This window comes from Saccopteryx leptura, chromosome 1, assembly GCF_036850995.1.
Source record: "Saccopteryx leptura isolate mSacLep1 chromosome 1, mSacLep1_pri_phased_curated, whole genome shotgun sequence".
NCBI lineage: Eukaryota > Metazoa > Chordata > Mammalia > Chiroptera > Emballonuridae > Saccopteryx > Saccopteryx leptura.
The window spans coordinates 382562382-382588554 of record NC_089503.1 but is presented as its reverse complement, the minus strand read 5'-3'; the positions used below and the strand labels follow the sequence as shown (position 1 = coordinate 382588554).

The 26173-nt window shown below is 49.5% G+C and overlaps 1 protein-coding gene across 4 annotated transcripts in view; it reads left to right on the top strand.

The window, feature by feature from the left end:
• The window catches only part of RNF8 (ring finger protein 8), a 46367-nt gene extending 33276 nt beyond the window's left edge, over window positions 1–13091 (top strand). For 3 of the 4 annotated variants that reach the window (XM_066359515.1, XM_066359513.1, XM_066359512.1), the window contains 4 exons: window positions 360–467; window positions 2862–3066; window positions 6011–6062; window positions 11412–13091. In XM_066359515.1, the coding sequence (XP_066215612.1) occupies window positions 360–467; window positions 2862–3066; window positions 6011–6062; window positions 11412–11481 (435 nt within the window). In that variant the 3' untranslated portion in view covers window positions 11482–13091. The remainder of the gene's footprint in view (window positions 1–359; window positions 468–2861; window positions 3067–6010; window positions 6063–11411) is intronic. The other variant, XM_066359514.1, reaches the window with a different exon arrangement.
• The last annotated feature ends 13082 nt before the right edge of the window (window positions 13092–26173 follow it).

The following is a 26173-nucleotide window of genomic DNA, read 5'->3' as shown; positions in this document are numbered from 1 at the left end:
TCTGTCCAGCGAGTCCTTGGTCTGGGGGTCACTGTAGGTCACTTCCGAACTGCAGTGTGCTATGGGGATACTTCATGTCTCCTTCCGGCCTTTGGTGGTTGGTGGGCTTTGTATGTTATCTTCACTTTTTCTCATTTGCTTAGTTTCGGGAAGATGACAGAAACTGTAGTACAAATACTGAAAAAGCAGAGGAAAGAAAGGAAAGCAGTACCCGTGTTAGAAAGCACTTCTGAGTAACAACAGCCCTTGGGTTAGACTCCTGATTCCTCCTCCAGATGACTAACCTTGCTCCCTGTCCTGTTGGAACCGGCGTCCTCGCTGGCTACCCTGAGTGACAGGCGGGCTGTGTGTCTTTGCAGGAGGAGAAGGAGAAGGTGCAGGCACAGAAGGAGGAAGTTCTCAGCCACATGAATGACCTGCTAGAGAATGAGCTCCAGTGTATCATTTGCTCAGAATACTTCATCGAGGTAATTGTGAAGAGTGGCTCACGCGCCTTGCCCCCCTCCCAGCCCAGGATGGGGCCTGGCGACACGCTGTCGCTGCTCTAGGGGAACGTTCTGAAGAGCTTCTTGCAGGAACTTCTTGTAGCTGTCTGGCTTCAAAGTGACTTCTAGAGGTGGCCACTTCTCACTTGTCTTTATAGTCGCCTGTAAGTTGACTGTCCGTTTTCCTTTTCTCTCTTTTTTAAAATTTATTTATTGGTTTTAGAGAGAGGAAAGGAGAGAGAGAGACAGAAACATCAATCTGTTCCTGTGCGTACTCTCTGGCTGTCCTTTTTCTTATTTTGTTCGCTCTTGAGTATTTATTTGATACAATCAATATTTCTAGCTACAATAAAGCCTGTATTTTTGTTGTTGGCGGGTGTTTGGGGCCACAAGGCATTAGACTTCTGAGATATCAGAATAAAGCTGCTCAAGAGCTCCTCTCTCCTTCCTCCGAGTGAGCAGGGTGCGGAGCGGACGTGCAGGGCAGCCTCTCAGCGCACGGTGACAGCCGTCGGCGTGTGCTCATTGGGAATTCAGCACACACATGGAACGGGTTTCAGGGCCTCTGCGGCTCCTTTGGAAAATGAGACGTCTCTCTCCTAGGGGACTATTGGTTACCTGTCCTATTTTTTGCACAGACTTACATTTTGCCAATTCTACCATTTGTGACCAGTCCATCTTATACCACAAGTTTAAAATGTTCAGGTTCCTTTACCAAGGACACGCCTACTGACACTGCTTCCTCTTTCCTGGCGGTCTCAGGAGGATGAGTCTATTTAGTCTCTTCTGAGCAGGCCTGCTTCTTTTGCTCTGGGTCCACTTTGACTTCTGTCATCAGCTTCCCCCATAATTTCTACTCATTTGATTCCCTACTTAGGAGAAGCTCGGTTAGTGTTGTTTGGACGGGGCTCGTGGGCTCTGCCAGAGGAAGACGGGGCGGGCCTGGAGCAGGCACAGGGGAGCCAGCCTGAGCATGCACACGGGCAGGCCGGACAGGCAGCTTGGCCGGGGCCTTGTTTGCCCTGTGCTGCCTGGCCTTTTCTGCTGGTCACCTCATAAGGCAGTTGGAGAGGCTCCATTTCAGTCAGACAGGTTTTCAGTCCTGTTTATAAGACTTTACCCCCTATAGTAAACAGACTCTCTCCTGGTTGGCTTTCTAGGCTCAACTTGGTGTTTGAAAAATACATAATTTCTGGCCTTGGCTGGTTGGCTCAGTGGTAGAGCGTCAGCCAGACGTCTGGAAGTCCTGGGTTCGATTACCAGTCAGGGCACACAGGAGAAGCGACCATCTGCTTCTCCACCTTTCCTCCTCTCTCTCTCCCCCTCTCCATCTCCCTCTCCCTCTCTCCCTCTCCCTCCTCTCTTCCTGCAGCCATAGCTTGAACAGTATGAGCAGTTTGGCCCTGGGTGCTAAGGATGGCTCCATGGCCTCACCTCAGGTGCTGAAATATAGCTCACTTGCCAAGCAACGGAACAATGGCCCCAGATGGACAGAGCCTGTAGGAGGCTTGCTGGGTGGGTCCCAGTTGGGGCGCATACGAGAGTCTGTCTCTTTGCCTCCCTCTCACTTAATAATAATAGAAAAAAATACATAATTTCTGTGTTACTTTCCACTAAAAGGAGTGAAGATTTTTGAGCCTCAGAAAAAGCTGTCTCTTAGGAGACGGACATAAACAAGAGTAATGAAGAGAATGGTTTCTATTCTTGGGGATGAAAAGCACCCTGGCAGGAATCATCTGACCACTGGGTTTGCTCAGAGGAGCCCCTCAAATAACACGGATCCTTCTGCTTTCTCTATTTTCATGGGTTTATTTACTTAGGGGTTCCGGTCCTTTCAATGAACTCATTATGTTTTTTTCCTTTTTCCCTAGCCTTTCTGGTTGCCTTTTACCTTTATTTTACTTTCTTGGTTTCTTTTGAATAGATGATGCCTCTTACCATTCTGTGTTTTCAGTGTGTGCCCCCCTCTGTAGATTAGAATGGAGGTTCTGATGATATACCATTAACAAGCCACACATTTGCTTTTCCTAAGAGAAGTACTGATGTCTTTGTACTGAAAATTCACATGCTTACTAGTCCTACCTGTGTCCAACGACATTTGGTAGCAAGGTAGCTAACCCATGTGGGCAGTGGCCTGAGTTGGTAGAACAAAACGGACAAATCAGCCTCCCTGAACTTAACTTTGAGAAAGAAAATAACTCGTCTAGCTTGCAGCGTGACATTTCCCACCCCCAGGAAGGATTCTGTACCCTTGTAAGCTGTCTAGATAGGATTATGCTTAAACATCCGCTTGGCCTTGCCTACGTTTGAGATCACAGCCACCCTGGGAAAGTAAGTGTGACAGCTCTGACGTGTGTGCTCACATTCCCATTGCAGGCGGTCACCCTGAACTGTGCGCATAGTTACTGCTCCTACTGCATCAATGAGTGGATGAAGCGGAAGGGAGAATGCCCCATTTGTCGGAAGGACATCAAGTCCAAAACTCCCTCCCTGGTTCTGGACAATTGCGTTAGTAAGATAGTAGATACTCTGAGTTCAGAAGTAAAAGGACGACGGATTGACCTAATTAAGAGACGAAAAGGTGAGTTGGTATGAACAAGAAGGTGAAGGCCTTCAATGAAGGACTTACAAACTTTGGCAGATATTTGGTTGGGGAAGAGAGTCAGATGAAAGATTCTTGAGCTAAAGAAGAGGTGGAAAAAATGGTGAAAAGTAAAAGGAGTTAAAGATAATACATGAGAAAGAGATGAAGTAGAATTAACTCAGTTATTTGAACAGTGGGAAAGGGGGAGGCTAATGTGTTTGTGCCTTGGTTATAGGGGTGAAATGTGATTAGAAACACATGGTCAGACAGTTTGCTATACTGATCGCTAGATGGTGCTGTTGTTCAAGACAGTTTAGTTGCTGTGCAGGTGTCGCAAAACCGTTGGGTTGGATGTTCAATCAGTTATAAATGGAATGCTTAAAAGTCAGATTCATAACTTGAATGCCTGAAGAAAACACTTATACAGGTTTTCTCTCTAAGAGTTACAGCTCGATCTCACAAATTGGGCATAATGTTAAACCAAAGAGAGAAATCTAGTCCTGCCGAGTTAACATTGGGGATCCTAACATATCTACCGACAAGTCTCCCAGTTGGAGGAAAGTTAGATAACGAGATTGGGGAAGGGTTGGATGAGGTTTCCTAAGGAACCATACTTCCATAGTGAATATCTGCTTATTTAACCAAGTGATCCCATCACACCTGCAGCCTGCTGTGTTGAGGGTTGAAAAGCTACTCTGGTTAAGAGTTGAATGTCCTTGTGGCAAAACCGCATGTCCTGGGGCAAAAGCACTGGGGCCGGAGTAGATCAGAAGGGTTGGTTATTGGCAGGGATGAGAGTGCACAGAAGCAGGGTGGCTTTGATGACCACATTAAGTCTCTTTAATAATCTAGTACAGGGGTTCTCGGGTTACAACTCAGTTCTGTTCCTATGACAGTGACATAACCCAAATTTGGTGTAAGTCGAAACACACCCTAGCCTAAGTCACTTACCTATCCTAACACAGTTGTAAAATCATAATCTAGAACATAAAAACACAAGCCATAGAAAAAGACAAGGACATAAATATATTATACTGTAGTAACAGAAAAAATGACAAAATTGAGTATAAAAAAAAAATTCCTTACCTTTATTCCTGTGGTTGGCTTGCACACTGGAAGGGACATTGGAGGGCAGGAGAGAGTGACCTATTGGGAGGAGGAAGCTGGAGAGGCAGGAGAACCTGCAGAAGGTGCTGGAGATATGGGGTCAGGTGAATCAGGCCTAAGGAGCATGCAGGAGACGCAGGAGAAGATTCTACCTGTACGACAGGTGTTTCATCTAAGAAGTAGCTGATGTAGAGGGTACAAGATCTGTTGTAGGCCTGTGTGTGTGTGTGTGTGTGTGTGTGTGTGTGTGTGTGTGTGTGTGTGTGACAGAAACAGAGAAAGACAGAGAGAGGGATAGACTTGGAGGGAGAGAGTTGAAAAGCATCAGTTCTTTGTTGCGGCACCCTAGTTTCTCAGTGATTGCTTTCTCACATGTGCCTTGACTGGGGAGCTACAACAGACCAAGTTAACTCCTTGCTCAAACCAGATGAGCCTGTGCTCAAACTGGCGGCTTCGGGGTTCCGAACCTGGGTCCTCAGTGTCCCAGTTCGACACTCTATCCACTGCGCCAGCACCTGGTCAGGCAGCTTCTATCTTCTTAAAGAATTGTTCCACACTAGTTATGTTGATAACTTCTCTTCCAAACCAGTTCACCCACATAGTCTATAAGTACCATGCTAATGGTATAAGCCGAATCAGGTCTCAATTTTTAGATTTTTGTGGGAGTGAGTGCTGTAAACTTGAAGCGTTTGTCAAGACTTGTAACCCGAGGGCCCTCTGTATGGCACTGCTTCTGAGAAAGCTTCAGAGCCAAAGTGCTATGGTATCCATCGGCTGCACACAGAGGCCGTCAGAACTAGTGCTTGCTGCCTTTACAGGTGTTTCCCACCAACTGGCCACTGGGAATCCATAGTTGTGTGTGTTTTGCGATGTAACTTTCTCTAAGTTCAGAGAAGCTAAAGGCTTAAAAGCACTACTCACAGTAAGGCCTCCCTTCTCCTAGCCCTGCAGCAGGTCTCAGCCCCATGAGCGGGGCCCGGAGGCCGACACTGGCTTGTGAGCCGCTGTGGTGTGAAACTGGCCCTCCACTGGCCGCCCAACGCAGGGCAGCGAGCTGGCCCGGAGCCTAGTGCTGAGCAGGGACTGCGCATGCGCCGTTATCCTCCGGCAACCTGTGAAAGGGTGGGGCGGTCCCCAGGTGGTGCTTTAGAAACAAAGTATTTTTTCCACGTTTTTGACAGCTGTGTGCTGTTGGGTTTTGTGCCAGTTTTAAGCACCCCCTGAGATTTTTTACCTCCCGTGGGCCTGCGGAGGAACAGCAGAACGGGCCAGGGCCGAGCGGTAAATGGGCACTGCTGGGCGCTCGCCACACCCGCGGTCTGCGGAGGAGGCAGGGGGAAGGAGGTGGTGCCGCGGCTCCACAGCGGGCCCCGCCGAACTGCAGGTGGAGGCGTGGGGAAGCGCACGGGAGGAGAGCCCTGCCAGGGGCGTCTTAAAGGTTCCCTCGGGGTGGCTCTCCAGGCCGAGGAGTTGGCACACGCAGAGCACCAGGGTGTGAGAAGCAGTGGCCGTTCCAGCAGCCCCTCGTGGTCCACAGGGGGCAGTGTCTGCACGGTGCCAGAGCAGCGTGGGGACAACCAGGGCTTGGGAGGTGGCAGCACGGCCTTGTGTGCGCCTTCTTTCCTCTTCCGTTTCGGAGGAGCAGTGCCCTGGGAACCCAGACTTAACCAAGGCCAGCCTTTGAGTGGAAGTGTGCTGGGACTGTGTGGGTGGGGACACGCAAGTGCTTCCTTCGCCTAGGACGTTGACTAGGTGTCTTCTCGCAAGGCCAAGCTCAGCAGGCTTCATGCAGCGTTGGAAAGGCAAAGACCATCAAACTCCCTTTTCTCTCCAGGGTCCAAAAAGGGCCGCTCTCTGTGTCTCTGGCGACAGCAGGAGCCTGCACGGTGAGCCCAGTCAGCTGCTTCGTGCAGCCGTTGGCTGGGGGCAGTGCTGGCGCCATCACAGCGTCTGCGGTATCACAGTGGGTGCAGCTTTGAGATTTTCTCCAGAGACAACAGGCACCAAGGCCCGGGGTAGGGAACCGTGTGCCAGGGCCGTCAGCAGCCTCCCTGGCCTGCGGTGTGGGCTCCAGAGCGCATTTCAGGTCACACACCAACCTTCCTTGCCAATTAGAAGCTGGTTTAATCCACAGTGCATGGCAGTTTTAAAAAAGACCAAATTTTGGATACAGGAACTAGGATCGACAAGCCTGGAGTTGTCCGTCCTGAGTCTTGACCGTGGGGGTTCGCTCTCCCCACGAGCCGTGCTCCGGGCACTGGCTCAGAGAGGGCGGCCAGCTCACTGGGCAGCGGGGCGCTGGTTCCCCGAGAGCAGCCCCGCGCCGGCCTCCCTGGCTGGCTGTCGTCTTCAGGTCCCATGTCCCCCGGGTGACGTAATCCTCATGACGGATGAGCCACTGATCCCTTGTAAAGTCTGGGAGGCCAGATTGTCGCGGAGAGGGGGCGAGCGTTTGGATGCCAGGTCCTGAGTGGAAGGCAGCGAGCTCTGGGGCTGGGGCAGATAAGCGACATCGGCGAGTGCTTGTGGCGTGAGTAATTGTCACTGTCTGGGATCCTGACACGAGATTTTTCTGCAGGGAAGACATTTATCCCCTGCAGGCTCCTCTGGAGCCGGAGCTGAGGCACTGGGGCAGAGTCTCTGTCACTGGCTCCCCTCCCCCTTTGTTCTGTTCTCATTAAATGTGGGTCGGTTAACAAGATTAACATTCTGACTTTTAGATTTCCTGAGCACTTTCTTTGGGTTGTGCTCAGAAAAGGAAAAAGCAGATTATCTAGAAATAAAATCTTGTTGGTCCTTTGGAACAGTGATTTCCAATCCGGGGGCTTTTTCAAATTACATTCCCCACTCCCGTGATACTACTATACTGTTGAACCGAGGCCACCGGTGGGAGTGTGTGACGGCCTTCGGCTGTGCCGAGGTGGGGAGAGAGGTTATGAACCATACTTCCTGAGTCTGCGAAACAGGTCCCTCCAGAGGGTGGGGGTCTCTAGGAGGATCGGCCCAGGTCGGACCACATGGCGTGGGCTTCTTGCACTCCCTGAAGGCTAGCAGGAGGGTGACCCAGACACGGAACACGAGAAACTTGCAGTCTCCAGAGTATCTGCCCGCCCACCTGAAGGCTTTTCCTGACATGGCCATCAGCCCTTGCTGACAGAGCTCAGTAGAGGAGTGGGTATGTGGGGAGTGGCAGCAGTGACAATGCCTGGCAGGGCGACTTCCTCCAAGAGAATCCCTGTTGCCAAGTACCCTGCCACTAGAGAATCTAGAAGGTCGTGTGCCTGGCGTCTGTGTGCCTGCCTGGCATAGGACAGTGTTTGTCTGTGGGACAGTGGCTCTTAGCAAGGGTAGCATGGGGTGGGGCTATCCACGTGCATGCATATAAATAGTGGATAATGCTGGACTCTTGAAAACTTGACTTTTTGGCTCTGGACAGTTAGCTTCAGGTTGATTAGAGCATTGTCCCCGAACACCAAGGTTGTAGATTTGATCCCCAGTCAGGGCACATACGGGAAGCAACCAGTGAATGCACAACTAGGTAGAATGACGAATGCCTCTCTCTCTCTTTTTCTCTCTCCCTCTACCCTCTCACTCTTTCCCTCCCACTCCCTCTCTCTGTCCCTCTAAAATCAATCAATAGCCCTGGCCGGTTGGCTCAGTGGTAGAGCGTCGGCCTGGCGTGTAGAAGTCCCTGGTTCGATTCCCAGCCAGGGCACACAGGAGAAGCGCCCATCTGCTTCTCCACCCCTCCCCCTCTCCTTCCTCTCTGTCTTTCTCTTCTCCTCCCGCAGCCGAGGCTCCATTGGAGCAAAGATGGCCTGGGCGCTGGGGATGGCTCCTTGGCCTCTGCCCCAGGCGCTAGAGTGGCTCTGGTCTCAGCAGAGCGACGCCCCGGAGGGGCAGAGCATCACCCCCTGGTGGGCAGAGCGTTGCCCCTGGTGGGCATGCCGGGTGGATCCCGGTTGGGCGCATGCGGGCGTCTGTCTGACTTTCTCTCCCCGTATCTAGCTTCAGAGAAATACAAAAAAATAAAAAAATAAAAAATAAATAAAATCAATCAATAAAAGAAATTAAAAATAAAGATTTTTGACTTTTAGAAATTTATCTTTTGCAAAATTGTCATGGGATAGAAAATTAGCAGGCTTAATTACTAGAAATTTTTTCTTAATAGTCCAAAACCACCCTCTATTTTTTGCCCCTCCTTTCCCCCTTCCCTTCTCTCCTTTTGTCTCCTATTGTTCTTCCTTTGCTCGTCCCTTAAATGTGTCTCCCTCGTCGCCTTTGTTGGCATCTCGGTGTACACTGTTGGAAATGACAAGGGCAGCACAGGGACTGTCACCCAGTAGGGAAGGGACTGGGATATCAGAAGTCAGCTTCTGAGATATTGGAATATATGGAGGTTCAGGAAGTTCTAGAATTTCTTGTTGACTCTTAGTCCTTGAGATTTCTGAATGGTCCTTCCATCTGGGGGTCACACACCTGTTCTGACTCGTGCTCTCCCCTTCACCAAAGCTGCCACCTCGCCACAGGCCGCTGGACAAGCTTCCACAGCTTAGGAGCCGGGCCTTCCTAGAATAATGAGCCTGCAGTGCACCCCCAGTGCACACGTGGTGGGCTTGAGGGAACCACGCTGTTTGTGCCAGCGTGGAGAGAGCCAGTGACCTCTGCTCACCTGCCTGCGGAGTTGGGAGCGCTGGTGAGCACCCCCCCCCCATGTTGCACTGAGGGCAAGACCAGGACTTGCTGGCCAAGGCTTGCCGCAGCAGGAGAGGGGGGCCCAGGGAGGACCCTGCGCACACGCGAGACATCAGGAGGGCCGAGTGTGAGCAGCTCTGGTCATCTGTGGGGTCCGGCAGGGGGGACTTAGGTCACTTGTTGCTGTTTTCCACAGCAGAAGATTCTCCTGGCTCTTTTGTTTTTTGTCTTTTGTAAAGATAAAAGAGTTATTAGGGCTCTCTAAGAAATGAATTCTCTCTTCCCACCACTGTGCAGCTTTATGAGTTCTCAGACGTACTTCCGGGAACCTCTTATTGTCAAAGACCACTTGTGTAAATACAAAGCAGTGTCATTACCAAGGCAGCTGTCCCTTGAGTGCTTCCTGGTTGCTGCACTTAACACTGGACCTACACAGAGTATTTTTACAGCAGGCTCACACAGGCTGGCATTCTGGATTTCCACGAACTAGTCATGGAAATCTTTTCTCCTTTTCCCTCCCCCACGGGGTACCTTAGAATTAGAACCATCTCCATCCAGGCTTCCCTGCATCAGCCGGATGTACGTCCTGTCCAAGTGCCTGTTGCTGTCGTTCCTAAGAAGTCCTGGAAGACCAGACAGGCATGCGCCTGTTTCTGGCTAGGGCTTCTGCTTGAATTGCTTTCTGCTTTCCTATCCTGGAGAATTTGGACCTTCTACCCTTAGCCCATGAAACCAGAACCGGAACCAACCCCAAAGAAACATCTCCTGCTTCCTTTCTCTGGGCCATCCCTTTTTCTCACGGCCTACCAGGTGTCAGGTGCTGGGAAGAAGTGGCTGGGGCAGAGCAGCCCGCCCTCGGGACACTCCGGGCCAGCGCAGGGCCCAGGCTGGCTGTGGGCACCACTGCCCGAAGAGAGGGGAAAGGCTCGGGAAGGCACAGAAGGGGACGGAGGTGAAGGGGGTGGGTGCACGTTATAGGTAGACAGGCTGGAAGCAAGGGCCGAGTGGTGAGACTGTCGGGTTGGAAAGTGTGTTGAGCAGTGAGGCCGGATAAGCAGGCCGGACGGGGTCACAGAGGGTCTTCCAGACTGTCCTAAAGTGCTCAGACTGGCGGCTGTGGGGGAGCTAGAAGGTTGTCAGTGGACACATGACTGCGCACATGTGTATTTTTCTGGATGCATTCTGTAGCCCCGGGAAGTTAAAGGGCAATGGGAACCAGAGCAGAGGCCGCAGCCCAGGGTGAGGGCCGGCTAGAGGAGTAGCAGCGGACCTGAGCGGGGCTCGGAGCTGGACCCACAGCACTGCGCAGAGGGGCCGCCACGAGGAATGCAGGGCTGCCGCTGCTGCGATGCGGGTCACTCCTGGTTCTGTGGGGCACTGGGCGGGTGATGGTGCGTTCACTGAAAGGAGGAGTGGGTTGACAGGGAGATTAGTTTGAGAGCGCCTTAAGGCACTTAAATATGCGGACTTGGAGCCTAGAGATACTAGATCTGGGGACCCTCTCTGTGGGTGGTAAGAGCCAAAGGTCAGGTCCTCATCCCGGACGGACAGGTGGAAATGGGGGGGGGGGGTTGTGGGACAGGAAACAAGACAGATGGTGCGCACTGACCCTCTGACCACAGCCTGGTGTGGGCTGGCCCCTGCTTCCGCCCTAGACACCGCCCTGTGTATGTCTTTCAAAGACTTACAAGATGGAGATTGTATCTGTTCGCGTGTTCTTGCCCCTCGATGTACAGACTTGGACCGTGTGTCATCCTCAGGGCCTAGAAGGGTGTGTGGGAGGTCTGTGGCAACTGCACATTTCGGAGCAGTTATGACCTCGGGTCAGCAGTGTGTGACCCTGCTGAGAAGCCGAGGGCAAAAAAGTGCCCTTCGAATGTAGCGGGTGTGGGGCACTGAGGACTGATCTAGGACAGGTTTGGGGACAGCTATCGGAAAAGACTAGAGCCAGTGAAAACCCCTTCACCCCTCCCTGTCTGGACAGTAGAAGCGCTCCCTCTCTGCCATCACCGTGCATGCAACCTCTTCTTCCTTCAAAGATACTTACCGAGGGTGGTTCTGTGCCAGGCGCAGTTCTAGTGCAAGTAACAGAAAGAAGTGAAAATCTGATTGGTGCGATGGAATCGGTGGTATGGGGAAAACAGTAAGAGAGGGTCGGGTGTGATGGGGGCACGGAGGGCACAGCAAGAAAGGTGTGCACCACCTCTGCAGGAGGTGGCCGTGCAGCGTCTGGGGCGTCTGGGGAGTGTCCTGTGCCCAGAGGGTCGGAGGGGGGGCTTCCTGGAGGAGGCCTGTGTGGCTGCAGGCGAGAGAGTGACCAGGAAAGGGGCAGGAGGCAGGTTGTGTGGGGCTTTAATAGGCTCTTAACTTGAACTTTTAACTCCGGGAGCAGTGAGGAGCGGGCTTTCCGCAGTGACATGATCTGACCTCTGTTTTCTCTTTGTCGCAGCTGCTGTGTGAGGCAGAGACTGGGAGTGGCAGTAGGCAGGCCAGAGGAGGGACACAGGCTCCTCTTTCATTTCTCTCTTTCCTCCCCAAAGCAAAGAGGCTGGTGTGAAGTCTGCTCCAAGGGCCTTTGAAAGACCGCCAGGTGACAGGAGCTGGGGGTGATCTGGAGGATTCTCCATGGACTGGAGTTGGGCTGCGCTGAGACCGAGCGTGGGAGAGCCGCATGGAACAGAGACCGAGCGTGGGAGAGCCGCATGGAACAGAGTCCGAGCTGAGGAACGCTCCCTCCCGCCCCCCACGCTGGCCAGCCCGTGGCCCCCACTGTCCTAAGCTCCGCCAACGGCTGCCGGGTGCTCACCAGACCGACTCTGCCTCACTACTGTTGAATGGGTTTTATAGTTCTGTTTGTTTATAAGTTTGTTGTTTTTGTTCTTGTTTTTGTACCTCAGAAGGCCTCTGTTGACGTTTGTTTTGGACCCTTTGAATGTACCCCTGGGGCTGCCCGGAGAGCCGGACAGCCTCTATTTGAGAAGACGGCATACCTCTTTGTGAAGACAAGATGTCATTCCTGGAAATAAAATGTAAAACCGAACAGTGTTCGGCTGGGCTTTGGAGTATTTATCTTCTTTCCCTTCCAGTTCCCAGACAGTCTCGCAAGTCAACACTAGCAGCTCATAAACTGCAACCAAGAAAGGACTGTGTCAGATGATGGACTCGGAACGGCCGCCACGGAGCCGAGGCCATGGCCGCAGCGGACGGGCTCTGGGAAGCCCCGGGATGGGGTGCGTCCCCTTCTTCAGCTGGGGTTTGGGAGCAGTCTCCAAGCCTGTTTTACTCAATGTCGGAAAACACGGGCAATGATTTTATGTGTGTGCTTGAAAAAAAAAGTCATCTCTCTTGCCACCTCTTAAACAGAAAAAACTAGTTTGATGTTTGGGAGCTAGACCCGCAGGGAGCCTGTGGTATCCTTGGTTACCAGCGGTGTGCACGAAGGGCCCTACAGGAAACGAAGAGCGCTCATTTGAATCAGGGAGCCTCTAGTAGGCTCGAGACTGTCTTATGTCCTTTCGGTGGTTTGCTCCCAGGGGGAAAGGTGTTTTTCCTTTACCTCTTTATGCCTACCTGGGGAGTCATTCTTTGTAGTTTTTATAACTACAAAGGGAACTATTGACAAGACGTTTTCGGGATGGTAGGTTTTTCCCTTTGTGGAGTATGCTGTGAAATTGGGATTCCGGAGGTCCTGGGCTTCATTGCCGTCCTTCTCACCACGTGCGCTGGTTGGAATACTGCGGTCAAGGAAGAAGTAAACAGAAAACAACACTTTAAACATTTATCATCACCATATCATAAAACTTCTGGAGAAATGAAAGAAAAGATTGTTGCCAGCTTGATGTAATAATCTGTTTCTCCTAAATATACATGTGTTTTGTTTGTATAATTGCATGGGCATATATAAATTTTTACTTAACTTTTTTAAGTACAGATAAACATTGAATTTTTATGAATTTATTTAAGTCAAACTGAATGTGCCAAGGAGCAAGATCTCAATGCCCCCCCAGTATGCATTTTTAAAATATATGATAGGGTCACAATGTTTGAAATTCAAAGGCACAAGAGGACCTAAAGTGAAAGCCTGTCACTGTCCCAGGTGACCCTGCACAGAGGCAGTGAGCGTTGACCAGGTCCCTGTGGCCTTCCAGAGATCTATGTAAGCAGATACACATGTGGTCTTTTCTTTGCATAAACGACAATAAACTGTACACTATTCTGCACCTTGCTTTTGCTGATCCTCCCGTGTTGATACATAAGGCACTCCCTCCTTTGTTACGGCCGCTGGTCACTCCCTTCTGTGTTTGTACCATCCTTTGTTTCTCCAGTGTGTGTGTGTGTGTGTGTGTTTCATGCAGCTTGGAGTGCTATTAAATAAATCTCAGAAAAATACTTTTAAGTAAAACAGCAAAAATGACAAAGACAAAGTTATCCAGACCCCCAGAAAGTGAAGAAGGGGAAGGAAGCCCTGGGGGTTCTCTGTGAAAATCAGGGAGTCTCACATCTGTTTCTGTAACAACATTTATGGAGGTACCTTTTTCTAAATGTTTTGCTAGTGATAGTTCTGTAACTCAGGTTCCATAGTAGTATAAAATGTAATTACTTCCTCCCAAAGGCCTAACAATCTGCATTGAAATAAGAATGAAGTAAATTAGGCTTCCAATTCCCTAAAACCCAGAGAGTCTGGAGTAAAATCAATCCACTCCCAACCACCTGAGAAAGGCTGCAGCTGCTGCTTTGTATGAATAGCCATTTACTTTTCGACAAGATATGAGCTTGAGAAACAACTTTAGACCCTGGCCAGATTCCTCAGTGGTAGAGTGTTGGCCCTGCTTGTGAATGTCCCAGGTTCGACTCCTGGTCAGGGCACACAGGAGAAGCATCCATCTGCTTCTCCACCCCTCTTCCCTCGCTTCCCTCTCTCTTTTCACCTTTTGCAGCCATGGCTCAATTGGAGCAAGTTGGCCCTGGGTGCTGAAGATGTCTCTGTGGCCTCTGCCTCAGGCGCTAAGAAGAGCTCAGTTGCTGAGCAATGGAGCAAGGGCCCAGATGGGCACAGCATCACTCCCTAGTGGGCTTGCCAGGTGGATCCTGGTCAGAGCATATGCGGGAGTCTGTCTCTGCCTCCCTTCCTCTCACTGAATTTTTTTTAAAAAAGAAATTTAACTTTAAACTCTTGTCAAATTCCTTATAACTTCTTTTGGGTGCTGGAAAACGTACAACTGGGAAAACAGGAGCTCTGTATTTGTAAGGTTAACTGGTTCTTGTGGGACATTTGTTTATTTAGATATTTACATATGTATTATCCCACTTTGCGGTCCTCACACTTGTTTGGTGGCGGCAGCAACACTCCTAGGTCCCATGGTGACTGACACAAGCCACAGAACACCCACGTCAGGGACCAGTGCATCTCACTTTCACAAAGCGGTGTGGCAATGGACACCTGTATACATTGTCAGGGGAAAGCTCCTCAATGAAGAAACACCTCGACTCAAAGACCCTTGGAAGCCTTTTGCAGAGACTGACCTCCCAGGCTGACCCATCCTCTCCCTGGGCAGCTGGAGGAAGAGTGACTTCCAGCCTCTCCCTTCAGAACACCACGTTCCTCTCAAGTGTGCCACACGGGTTAAGAAAGGGAGCTCTTGACCCTGGCCGGGCAGCTCAGTTGATTGGAGCATCATCTTAATACGCCAAAGTTGCTGGTTCGATCCCCTGGTCAGGGTTCCAACAAGAAACAACCAATGAATGCATCAATAAGTGGAACAACAAATTGATGATTCTCTCCCATCCTCTCTCTAATATATTTTTAAGTGAGCTCTTAGATCTGGACATTTTTTTAAAAAAAGAAAAGGAAACATTTAAAATTGACTACTAGGGTTTGATTCCCGGCCCTGCCATTTGTAACTGTGACCTTGGGCAAATTATTCAACCGCTCTGAGTCTCAGTTTCATCTCTAAAATACTCCAATGTTGCTGTTGCAAAGCCCTAACTAAATCGTCTAGTTAGTGCTCTGCTCACAAACAAAAAGCCTGAGTGTCCTATTTAAAAAAAAAAATAACCCAAACTTTTGCATTATTTCTCTGAGCTACAGCCTGTTCGTTCCCTGGAGAGAGATCTGACATTAAACTCCACCTCCCTTTTGCTTGCCTAGAAAAATACACGGTAATGTTTCTGCCTTGCAGCACGGAACCGCAGTAGAGCTGAGTCCCACCACTGTGCAGACCGGCTCTAATTAGAGACGTATTCTCTACAACAGGGCTCTGAGCAACTGGGTAAAGAGGGTTTGTTTCAGATTCTGGCTTTATTAAGCAGATGAATGCAGCCAGCCAGCTCTGTGAAGCGCTTTGCCGTGAGTGGCAGCTGTCCCACATCCATCTGATTACGTTCACCCAGAAAGGGCTCGCTCTCCTCCCGCGAGCTTCATCCCAGCGATCAGGCTGTGCCAGGGCAGGGACTTTGCCCTTTGTGGGCTGGCTAGCTGGATACCTGTCCTCTGTTCTTCTGATTGGAAGCTACTGTTTTTCTAGAAAGACCTAAATCCCCTCATTATCTCCAGCCCTTCTCTTTGACGACCTTTCCCGGCTCTGTGAACAGTGATCCAGGCAGTCACCAGAGCTTCCCGAGTGCCTGGGATGGGCGGCTCTCTCCGGCTGCCTGTTGGCTTTTGACAGCCTGAGTCTGAAAAGCTTCTTCCCACTTCTTATCTAAGGATAACCCAGGCGCTCTGTTGGTGCCCAAGGGTTTTAAGAGAAGGACCTTACATTGTGGTCCTAACCTAAGAAGAGCCTGAGAAGATTAGGGCAATCCTGAAATGGTTGTCCCTTGCCCAGAAATGCAGGCTTGTTAACAGGTGCAGGGCCTGACTCTTAACAGGCCCCCGTCACGGAAGCCCCAGGGCGTGCTCTTCTGAACACCAAAGTAGTGCCTTTTTAAAGAAAGAAAATTAAACTTCCCCCATGGTCAGCTCTTTCTGATTTTCCCCATAATTGGGAACTGAGGCAAGAGGAGTAGCGGTTCCTGAGGAAAAGACGGGGCTTTCTGTTTGTTACCAGAAAGGTCGGACCGGGCCCTTCCGGTCTACCTCTGGCCGGCAGGGAGTATGTGGGTTGTTGACTTCATGCAGGAAAAATTTCACAACACGAGTCCAGGTGATTCTGAGAGCAGGGAACAGTGCAATTAGGAAGGGCCTAGAACGGAAGAAGCTACAGCAGCGTCTGGGCGGGGCCTGGGCTCTCCAGAAACCTTATGGGAAAGAAGTGAGCCTACCCTGGGAAGTCTGACAGAAGGGGGCTGTAACGCCGGTGGCCGAGGCCAGGCAGGCCCCCACTGGATCCGGGCGGACGGTAGAGGAACCGCGGAGCCGGAAAGCGGAGGGCCATGGCTGTTTAGTAGAGTCTCGCAATGGTGGACAAGCCAAGAAGCAGGGAAAACCGCTTCTCATGCCGCAGGCGAATGAACAGCAAAACAGCCCCCCGCAGGGGCGGGCAGGCAATCCACGCCAAAGGAAAGCACCTGTGGCCTTACAGAGGCCACACACGCGTGGCTCTGCCACGTGCTCACGCACTACTCATGCTAAGCGCAAGCAAGCAGGCCTGACACAGCTGTTTCCCCTGCCGGGGTCTTGGAGACAGGTTCCGGGGGGTTAACCCAGAATGAGCTGCTGCTGCCCATCGCTCCCCTGGTTGCAAGTCTCATGGGGACCCTTGGAGTTTAGGAGACGCACACCTAGAGGGGAAGAAGAGGGAAGAGGGAAGGGGAGTGCAGGGCGTGTTCCCTGGGCGGAGAGTACGCTGGGTCCTTTGTGTTGAGGGGTTTTAAAGGCCAGGGGTTTAGGGGAGGATTACAACAGAATATTCATCAGTCCCTCCAGGTGTGCCCTTCCAGGGTGTGCTCTCTACTGACTGGTCAGCCCCAGCCAGGGCAGGGCGTCATTAGCCACTGCGGCTGGTCCTGGTGTTGCCCACCTGGTTTTGCTGCTTCTCTGGGCCTGGAGCTGAAATACAACTGAGGTCTCGATGATTATCTCTAGGGAGGAGACCTTCTGTGTCTGGCTGGAAACTGCTTGGCCGGTTTGTTCAACTGTCTGTCTCAGTTTCCCCATTCTACCTGCCAAGGAATTTCTCTAACTTTTTGCTGTCCTGCCTCATGTTGATGGAAAAGAATTGTTTTGTGCTGCTGATTCTGCAGTTCAGAAGAGCATAGGAGTCCTAAGAAAGGGCTGTGCCTGCAGTAGGCGCTCCGTAAAGACTCAGATGCTGTCACTCCTTTGTCTGCAGGCTCCCCAGGCAGGACCCACCGCGGGTTATCTGAGTTCACTCACCTCCAAGCAGTGGTTCTCGCTTGCTGTTGCTTCAGCAAAGCCTCACCCAGATTCCCACCTCAGATCCAATCTCCAGACTCACTAACCTGCTGTCTGTCCACTTCCCTTCAGGTCTGTGAATACTTTCATCTGATGTGACTTTGTCATCCAGGGGCCTAATTCTGAATTTTAGATTTTTCCAGTAAAATTCAATGCAGCAATCTGACTTGGGAAACCTCATCCTTTACCAGGCACTGCTCCAGGTGCTCAGGGCACAGCACCAAACCAAACAGAAAAAGGGGTTGTGAACCTACATTCTAGTAAGGCAGGGGTCCCCAAACTACGACTCGCGGGCCGCATGCGGCCCCCTGAGGCCATTTATCCGGCCCTCGCCGCACTTCTGGAAGGGGTACCTCTTTCATTGGTGGTCAGTGAGAGGAGCATAGTTCCCATTGAAATACTGGTCAGTTTGTTGATTTAAATTTACTTGTTCTTTATTTTAAATATTGTATTTATTTCAGTTTCGTCTTTTTACTTTAAAATAAGATATGTGCAGTGTGCATAGGGATTTGTTCATAGTTTTTTTTATAGTCCGGCCCTCCAACGGTCTGAGGCACAGTGAACTGGCCCCCTGTGAAAAAAGTTTGGGGACCCCTGTAGTAAGGGGTCACACAGGTCAAAAGCTCCCACAAAGGTTTTGTTAGATCCTGGGGGAGTGGCTTAGCTGCTGTCCATCATCACATTACAAGCTCCAGGCCGAGAGCCTGTGGGCTATGCAGGGGCCACCCCAAGACACAGCTGCCATTTCACACCTCCAAGAGCTGGGTTGCCAGAGCCTTCTCAGTCTGCTGCTCTTTTTTCCTCCCCTTAGGATGTAGGTGTTAGGGCAAAATGTATCCCTCAGGGCTCAAAACTGCCCCCTCCCAACCGTTCATCAGTCAGTACTAGACTAACTGTACTTAACCTTTAAGTTGACCAAATAGGAGCCCATTACGTAAGGCAGGAACCGAAACAGAAGACCACAAGCGCAGGCTGGAGGCCTGGTAACCAGCATCAACAGCAGCATTGCTGGAAGGAGCCGCAGCGTATAAAACAGGGGTCCCCAAACTATGGTCCGCGGGCCACATGCGGCCCCCTGAGGTCATTTATCCGGCCCCCACCGCACTTCCGGAAGAGGCACCTCTTTCATTGGTGGTCAGTGAGAGGAGCATAGTTCCCATTAAAATACTGGTCAGTTTGTTGATTTAAATTTACTTGTTCTTTATTTTAAATATTGTATTTGTTCCCGTTTTGTTTTTTTACTTTAAAATAAGATATGTGCAGTATGCATAGGGATTTGTTCATAGTTTTTTTTTATAGTCTGGCCCTCCAACGGTCTGAGGGACAGTGAACTGGCCCCCTGTGTAAAAAGTTTGGGGACCCCTGGTATAAAACAAACCCCTTCACCCCTGCTCGGGCCTGACTTTTGTGGGACTCAGCCCACCTGCTCCCAGGTATTGCCAATACATCTTCTTTGCTACCTTTTGGCCTCTGTGTGGTCGATGCAGCCAGCTCCTGCCGGTCCCGGACCTTCGGACCCTCCGGTAGGGACCGGCTCTTTGGAGATCAAGCTCTCCCAGCTCCCGCGAGCAGGTTTGGGCCCGCAGCATCGAGGACAGGCCCTGAAGACCCCCTCAGCACCGCACCCAAACCCCACGGCCCTGTGTGGGCAGGCGCCCCAGAGCCCAGACCACTGAAGGAGTTCCGGGGACACGACTTCCGCCCGGGTGGATGCCACCAAGTGCCTCCGAAGTGAACATGGACCCCAGACTTACCCCGGCGATGGGTGGGGCCGGACAGGTTGGACATTCTAAACCAAGTGGGTTTGTCGGCTCTTTTCTTTGACCCATTCTCTTTCTTTCACAAACTTTGGGTAAGACTGAGACAGTGAATGTTCCAGAAGCTAAAGGAGGTGAGGACAAGGGAATGGAAGGAGCTCCCCGACATATTAGGGGGGAAAGAGACACACATCCTGAACCTCAGCCCCTTGCAGGCGGCCTGTCTCACAAGGAGCTTCCTCAGAGAGCACACCCCACACACCGTGAGCTCCAGGCCTTGGACAGAACGCACGAGGACTCGGGTCTTCCTTCCCGCCTCCTCAGATCTTTCAGCAGCTCCCTGACAGTCTCCTGGTCATTGCTCTTTCCCTCTTTAATCCATTTTCCACACCTATCCTAAGGTGGCTTTCTGAAGTACACGTGAGATCATGTCTTAGCCAATGATGTCTTGCTCTGTCTTAAAATTTCTAAACCTAGCCTAACCAGGGTGGCAAAGTGTATAGAGCATCAAACCTGGGACACTGAGGTCCCAGGTTCAAAACCCGTAAGTCTCTGGCATGAGTGCAGGCTCTCCGGCTTGAGCACAGGGCCACCGGCTTGAGCATGGGACCATCGATATGAATTTATGGTTGCTGGCTTTGCCCAAAAGTCACTGGCTTGAAGCCCAGGGTCATTGGCTTGAGCAAGGGGTCATTGGCTCAGCTTGAGCCCTCTGATCAAGGCACATATGAGAAGCAATCAATGAACAACTAAAGTGTCACAACTACAAGATGATGCTTTTCATCTCTCTCCCTTCCTCTTTCTCTTTTTCTCTCTCTTCCTCTATCTCACACAAAAAAAGGAAAAAAAATTCTTAACCTCAGTTCCCTCATCTGTAGAATGAAGATAATAATACCTACCTCATGGGGGTTGTTGTGAAAATTGAATGAAACTGTAGCATAGTGCCTGGCACATGGCAAGAGCTCACCAAATGTTTGCTATTATTAACATTATTGATATTGCAGAGAACTTAGATTGCCCCTGCTGCAGAATAAGCTAGAGGTCATGAGCATTGGCTGGGCAGGCAGATGTACTTGGGTTTGAATTCCAGCTCTTTTTTTTTTTTGTGACAGAGAGAGACGGAGAGAGGGACAGATAGGGACAGACAGACAGGAACAAAGAGAGATGAGAAGCATCAATTCTTTGTTGTGTCATCTTAGTTGTTCATTGATTGCTTTCTCATATGTGTCTTGACTGGGGGGCTACAGCAGCCTGAGTGACCCCTTTGCTCAATCAAGCCAATGACCTTGGGCTTAAGCTGGTGAGCCTTGCTCAAACCAGATGAGCCCGCACTTGAGCCAGCGACCTCAGGGTTTTGATCCTGGGTCCTCCGCGTCCCAGTCCAACACTCTATCCACTCTGCCAGTGCCTGGTTAGGCTCCAGTCCTGTCTTTACCATTCACATGAGCTTGAACAAGTCAACTAATCTATCTTCTGACTCCCCTTCCAGAGAAAGAAAATAATAAAGTCTTTCCTCCCAGGGTTTTTGTTAAGATGAAATGAAATGATGTATGCACATTAGAATTAGGTTAAGGTAATTAATACAGAGCCCTAAAAAGGCCACCCCACCTCATTCAAGAAGGTGAAGGGAGGCTCTTTTGTTATTAAAGACTCAGGTTCTTTCTTTCTCCTTTACCACTCTTTGTGGTTGCCTAATAATCCAAGACAACAACTATCTGGGAAGTTCTAAGACTTCCCAGAAGTTCTACCTAACAACTTCTACTCATACCTCATTGGCTAGAACACAGTGCATGGTAACACCTAGCTGCAAGGGAGGCTGGGATTACAGTGTTTTGGCTTGACAAGTTGCCACCCATAATGAAACAGAGCTCATTAAAATGAGGCTTCTGCCAAAAGCTGCATGAGTGAGCATGGAAGTGAATTGTCAAGCCTTTAAATGGTTGCAGTCCTGACCAACAGCTTGACTTCAACTTCATGAGAGACCCCAGCCAGTACCACGAAGATAAGCTGCTTCCAGATTCCTGACCCTCAGAAACTGCATGAGATAATATAAGCATTGTTTTAAGCTACTGAATTTGGCAGCAATTTGTTTTTTTTTTTAAGATTTTATTTATTTATTATAGAGAGGGAAGACAGAGAGAGAGAGAGAGAGAGAGAGAGAGAAAGAGAGAGAGAGAAGGGGAGGAGCAGGAAGCATCAACTCCCATATGTGCCTTGACCCGGGAAGCCAGGGTTTTGAACCAGCAACCTCAGCGTTTCCAGGTTGACGCTTTATCCACTGCGCCACCACAGGTCAGGCAGGCGGCAATTTGTTATGCAGCAATGTGGTAACTAACACAGTGGGTAATGAACCCCAATAATATTATTACTGTCTTTGACTTTGTCACCAATAGAAACCATAGCTATTTGATTGATTGATTGATTGATTGATAGACGGATGGATGGATGGATTGATTTTAGCAAGAGAAGAAGGGGGCCTGACCAGGCAGTGGCACAGTGGATAGAACTTCGGACTGGGATGTAGAGGACCCAGGTTCAAGACCCCGAGGTCGCCAGCTTGAGCGCGGGCTCATCTGGTTTGAGCAAAGCTCATCAGCTTGGACCCAAGGTCGCTGGCTCGAGCAAGGGGTTACTCGGTCTGCTGAAGGCCCGCGGTCAAGGCACATATGAAAAAGCAATCAATGAACAACTAAGGTGTTGCAACGAAAAACTGATGATTCATGCTTCTCATCTCTCTCCATTCCTGTCTGTCTGTCCCTATCTATCCCTCTCTCTGACTCTCTCTCTGTCTCTTTAAAAACAAAAAGAGAGAGAGAAGAAGGGGGACAGAGAGAGAAAGAGGAACATCGAGCTGCTCTGTATGTGCCCTGACTGGGGATCAAACTAGCAAACTCTGTGCTTCCAGACAATGCTCTAACCAGCTGAGCTATCCAGCCAGGGCAACCATGGCTATTTTCATATCACACGAAAGTTGCTGTAAATATCAATATATCAAAATATCATTTCTACTTATAATTACATCATAACTACAGTATTATTAGATCCAGTGAAATTGTTACAGACAGAAGAATTAGTCAACCCAACACTAGCAAAGCCAAACACTGAACACCAAGAATTGCAGTGGAGAATTATTGGCTATTTAATTATGAATGGTGCCTCTCAGGAGGACTGGAAACTAATGCTCAAAAACCTGAACTCCCTGATCCAGGGTTCTGGGCGAGTTTTTAAGGCTATCCTGGGAACAGGTATGTGGAAGTGCTGGAGGGACAAGTTTAATTGGAGGACCTTGGAGCTTGGTCATTATGGTAAGGGCATTAGCACCGGATCTTTCTGGGCAACAGACCCTATGCTTCTGAAAGGGTTCTACTGTTCAAGTTCCAGTGATGTCCTAGTCCCTTGGTTGTGTGTGTGTGTGTGTGTGTGTGTGTGTGTGTGTGTGTGAAGGGGTGAAGGGGTGGTGGGGAGACTTTGGTTCCAGGTGCTGCTGGAGGTCAAAGTTCTCTCTGATGCCCATGCTTCAGCTGCATGACTTGAGGTTTTGTTCTCTTGTCTCTGAAAAGCAACAGTATCTGATTAAACAGGATAGGACCATTTTGAGCTGGTTCTGTGGTCATAGAATCTCAGCGTAAGTGAACAGTTCTATGAATTTGAAAACGGTGCCGTGAGTTTTGACAATGCAGGTACCTGGCAATCACCAAACCAATCAAGATGTAGAACATTTCCAGCACCCCAGAAAGTGCCCTCACAACATCTTTTAGTCAATTCCTCTGCCCCAGAGTCAGCCACTGTTCTGAAATCCCTAGAGATTAGTTTTGACTTTTCTCGGACTTTACGTAAATGGAATCATAGACTATGGACTCTTCTGTGCTTGGTTTCTTTTGCACATATAACATTTTTGAGGTGATTATGAATAAAGCTGCTATGCGCATCCCTGTACAAGTCTTTCGTGTGCATATGTTTTCACTTCTCTTGTAAATGCATAGAGGTGAAATTACTGGGTAATAGAGTAGGTGTTGGGAAATTGGGGGAGGGCGTGCCGAGAGACCAGAGGAAGAGGCTGACAACTCTATCATTACATTATGAGTTAATTAAGGGAACTTACATATAAAGCACATCTCGGACAGTGGAGAGGTGCCTCGCACATCCTCTGCACGGCTTGGCAGGCACCAAGGGATTGTATAGGACAGGGCAGGATGGATAAGGCATGACCTGCCCCAGAGAAGGGGAAAACACCAATCATGCTTGCCCAGGGCAGGGCAATGGCCTAGTCCAGAAACCAGCACAAAGCTGCACGCTGTGGGGTTGAGGGAAGGGGCTGATCAGATAGTCTCTGAAGGGATTTAGGGAAGTGCTCTGTGTCTGCACCCCCTCTGGCTCGTGGGCCCAGGAGCTCTCAGACAGTGGTCATGTCATGGAATAGTCTTTCCTCCACAAGGGGTATGTTTAATTTCATGAAAAAATGCTACACCGATTTCCCAGCCATGTATGAAAATTCTGGTTGCTCCGTACTCTTATCTTGATTTTGCCTGTATATTTAATTTTTGCCATTCTAGTGGATGTGAAGTGGTATTTCATTGTGGTTTAATTTGCATGTTCTTTTTTTTTTTTAACTTTTTTTTTTTTTTTAGATTTTATTTATTCATTATAGAGAGGGGAGAGAGAGAGAGAGAGAAGGGGGGAGGAGCAGGAAACATCAACTCCCATATGTGCCTTGACCAGGCAAGCCCAGGGTTTTGAACCGGCAACCTCAGTGTTTCCAGGTTGACGCTTTATCCACTACGCCACCACAGGTCAGGCTAACTTGCATGTTCTTGATAACTAACAACATATGTAGTTAAACTGGCTCTTTGGTGTACAGTTCTGTAAGTTTTAACACATGTAGATTTATGTAATCACCACCATAATCAGGATACAAAATTTGTTCCATGGCCTAAACAATCTCTCATTGATTCTATTTCTAATTCCTAACAGTCATTGATCTATTCTTTATCTTTTTTCTTTTCCTTCCTTTTATTTTTAAGTGAGAGGAGGGAAGATAGTGAGACAGACACATGCATGTTCCCCAACTGGGATCCACCTGGCAACCCCCATGGGGGGGGACGATGTTTGAATCAAATCAACTGAGCCGTCCTCAGAGCCCAGGGCCAACGCTGAACCCATCAAGCCACTGGCTGTGAGAGAGAAAGAGAGAGAGAAGGGGAAGAGGGAGGGGAGAGAGCAGATGGTTGCTTCTCCTGTGTTGTCTGACCATGACTTGAACCCGGGATGTCCATATGCTGGGCTAATGCTCTATCCACTGAGCCAAACAGCCAGGGCCTAATTTTCATTTTTTTTTCTGAAGTTAGAAACGGGGAGGCAGTCAGACAGACTCCTGCATGCGCCCGACTGGGATCCACCCGGCATGCCTACCAGGGGGCAATGCTCTGCCCATCTGGGGTGTTGCTCTGTTGCAACCAGAGCCATTCTAGCACCTGAGGCACAGGTCATGGAGCCATCCTCAGCGCCCGGGCCAACTTTGCTCCAATGGAGCCTTGGCTGCGGGAGAGGAAGAGAGAGACAGAGAGGAAGGAGAGGGGGAGGGGTGGAGAAGCAGATGGGCGCTTCTCCTGCGTGCCCTGGCTGGGAATTGAACCCGGGACTCCTGCACGCCACGCTGACACTGTACCACTAATTTTCATTTTTAATTTATTGTGTTGACATGGTTTCAAGTGTGCCAGTCAAGATAATACCCTCTATACACTACATTGTACCCACTCATGTCCCACGCAAAGTCTCTTTCCACCCCTCCATCCATGCTGTTGCAAAAAGTAAGATTTCCTTATTTTTTATGGCCATATGGTATTCCAATGCGTAGATGTATCACAGCTTTTTTATCTACTCGTCCACTGATGGATACTTGCGCTATTTCCAGATCTCGGCTATTGCAAACAACGCTGCAATGAACATGGAGGGTGCATTAGTGTTTTGGGATTCTTAGGATATATTTCTAAAAGTGGGATAGCTGGGTCAAACGGCAGATCCATTTTTAATTTTTTGAGGAAACTCCACACTGTTTTCCACAGCGGCTGCACCAGTCTGCATTCCCACCAGCAGTGCAGGAGGGTTCTTTTCTCCACACCCTTGCCCTCACTTGTTGTGTGGTGATTTGTTGATGAGCGCCATTCTGACAGGTGTGAGGTGGTATCTCATTGTGGTTTTAATTTGCATTTCTCTGATGATTAGTGACATTGAACATTTTTTCATATGCCTACTGGCCACTGTATGTCCTTTTCGGAGAAATGTCTATTCAGAGATCCTTTTGCCCACTTTTTAAATTTTTTTTTATTTTTTATTCATTTTTAGAGAGGAGATAGAGAGGGAGAGAGAGAAGAGAGAGACAGAGAGAAGGGGGGAGGAGCTGGAAGCATCAACTCCCATATGTGCCTTGACCAGGCAAGCCCAGGGTTTCGAACCGGCGACCTCAGCATTTCCAGGTTGACGCTTTATCCACTGCGCCACCACAGGTCCTTTTGCCCACTTTTTAATTGGATAGTTTGTCTTTCTGGTATAAAAATTCAAATGATTTATTTTTATTCATAAATTTTTTATAGAACATTTTTAAAATTTAATTTTATTTGTTTATTTACTCATTTTAGAGAGGAAAGAGAGTGAGGGGGGGGGGGAAGAGCAGGAAGCATCAACTCCCATATGTGTCTTGACCAGGCAAGCCCAGGGTTTTGAACCGGCAACCTCAGTGTTCCAGGTCGATGGTTTATCCACTGTGCCACCACAGTCAGGCTCAAATCATTTATTTTAAAAAAATAAAAATAAAAATTTATCTTCTCAAGCTGCTTCTGACTTGGTTTTCTGATTGGGAAACCAGGAAGGGTACGGGAGGCGGGGGAGAGAGACAGCTCTGCATGGCCGCTTTGCCATTTCATTCGCCTACTTCCAAAAGGAACAGGAGCGGCTGTTTGCTGGCGCTGTGCATTTCTTTGTGTAAATTCCACTTATTGTTCAGTGTCCTTTCTTTAGCCTGAAAAACTCCCGTCTCTAGTTCTTGTTGTTCTTATCGGGCCACTGGTTTTACTTTATTCCCTTTCACATTCAGCATTGTTCTGTATTAGTTTCAGATGTACCGCTTAGTAGTTAGACAATCACACACTTTACCAACTGGTCCCCCTGACATATGAGAAAACAATCAATGAAC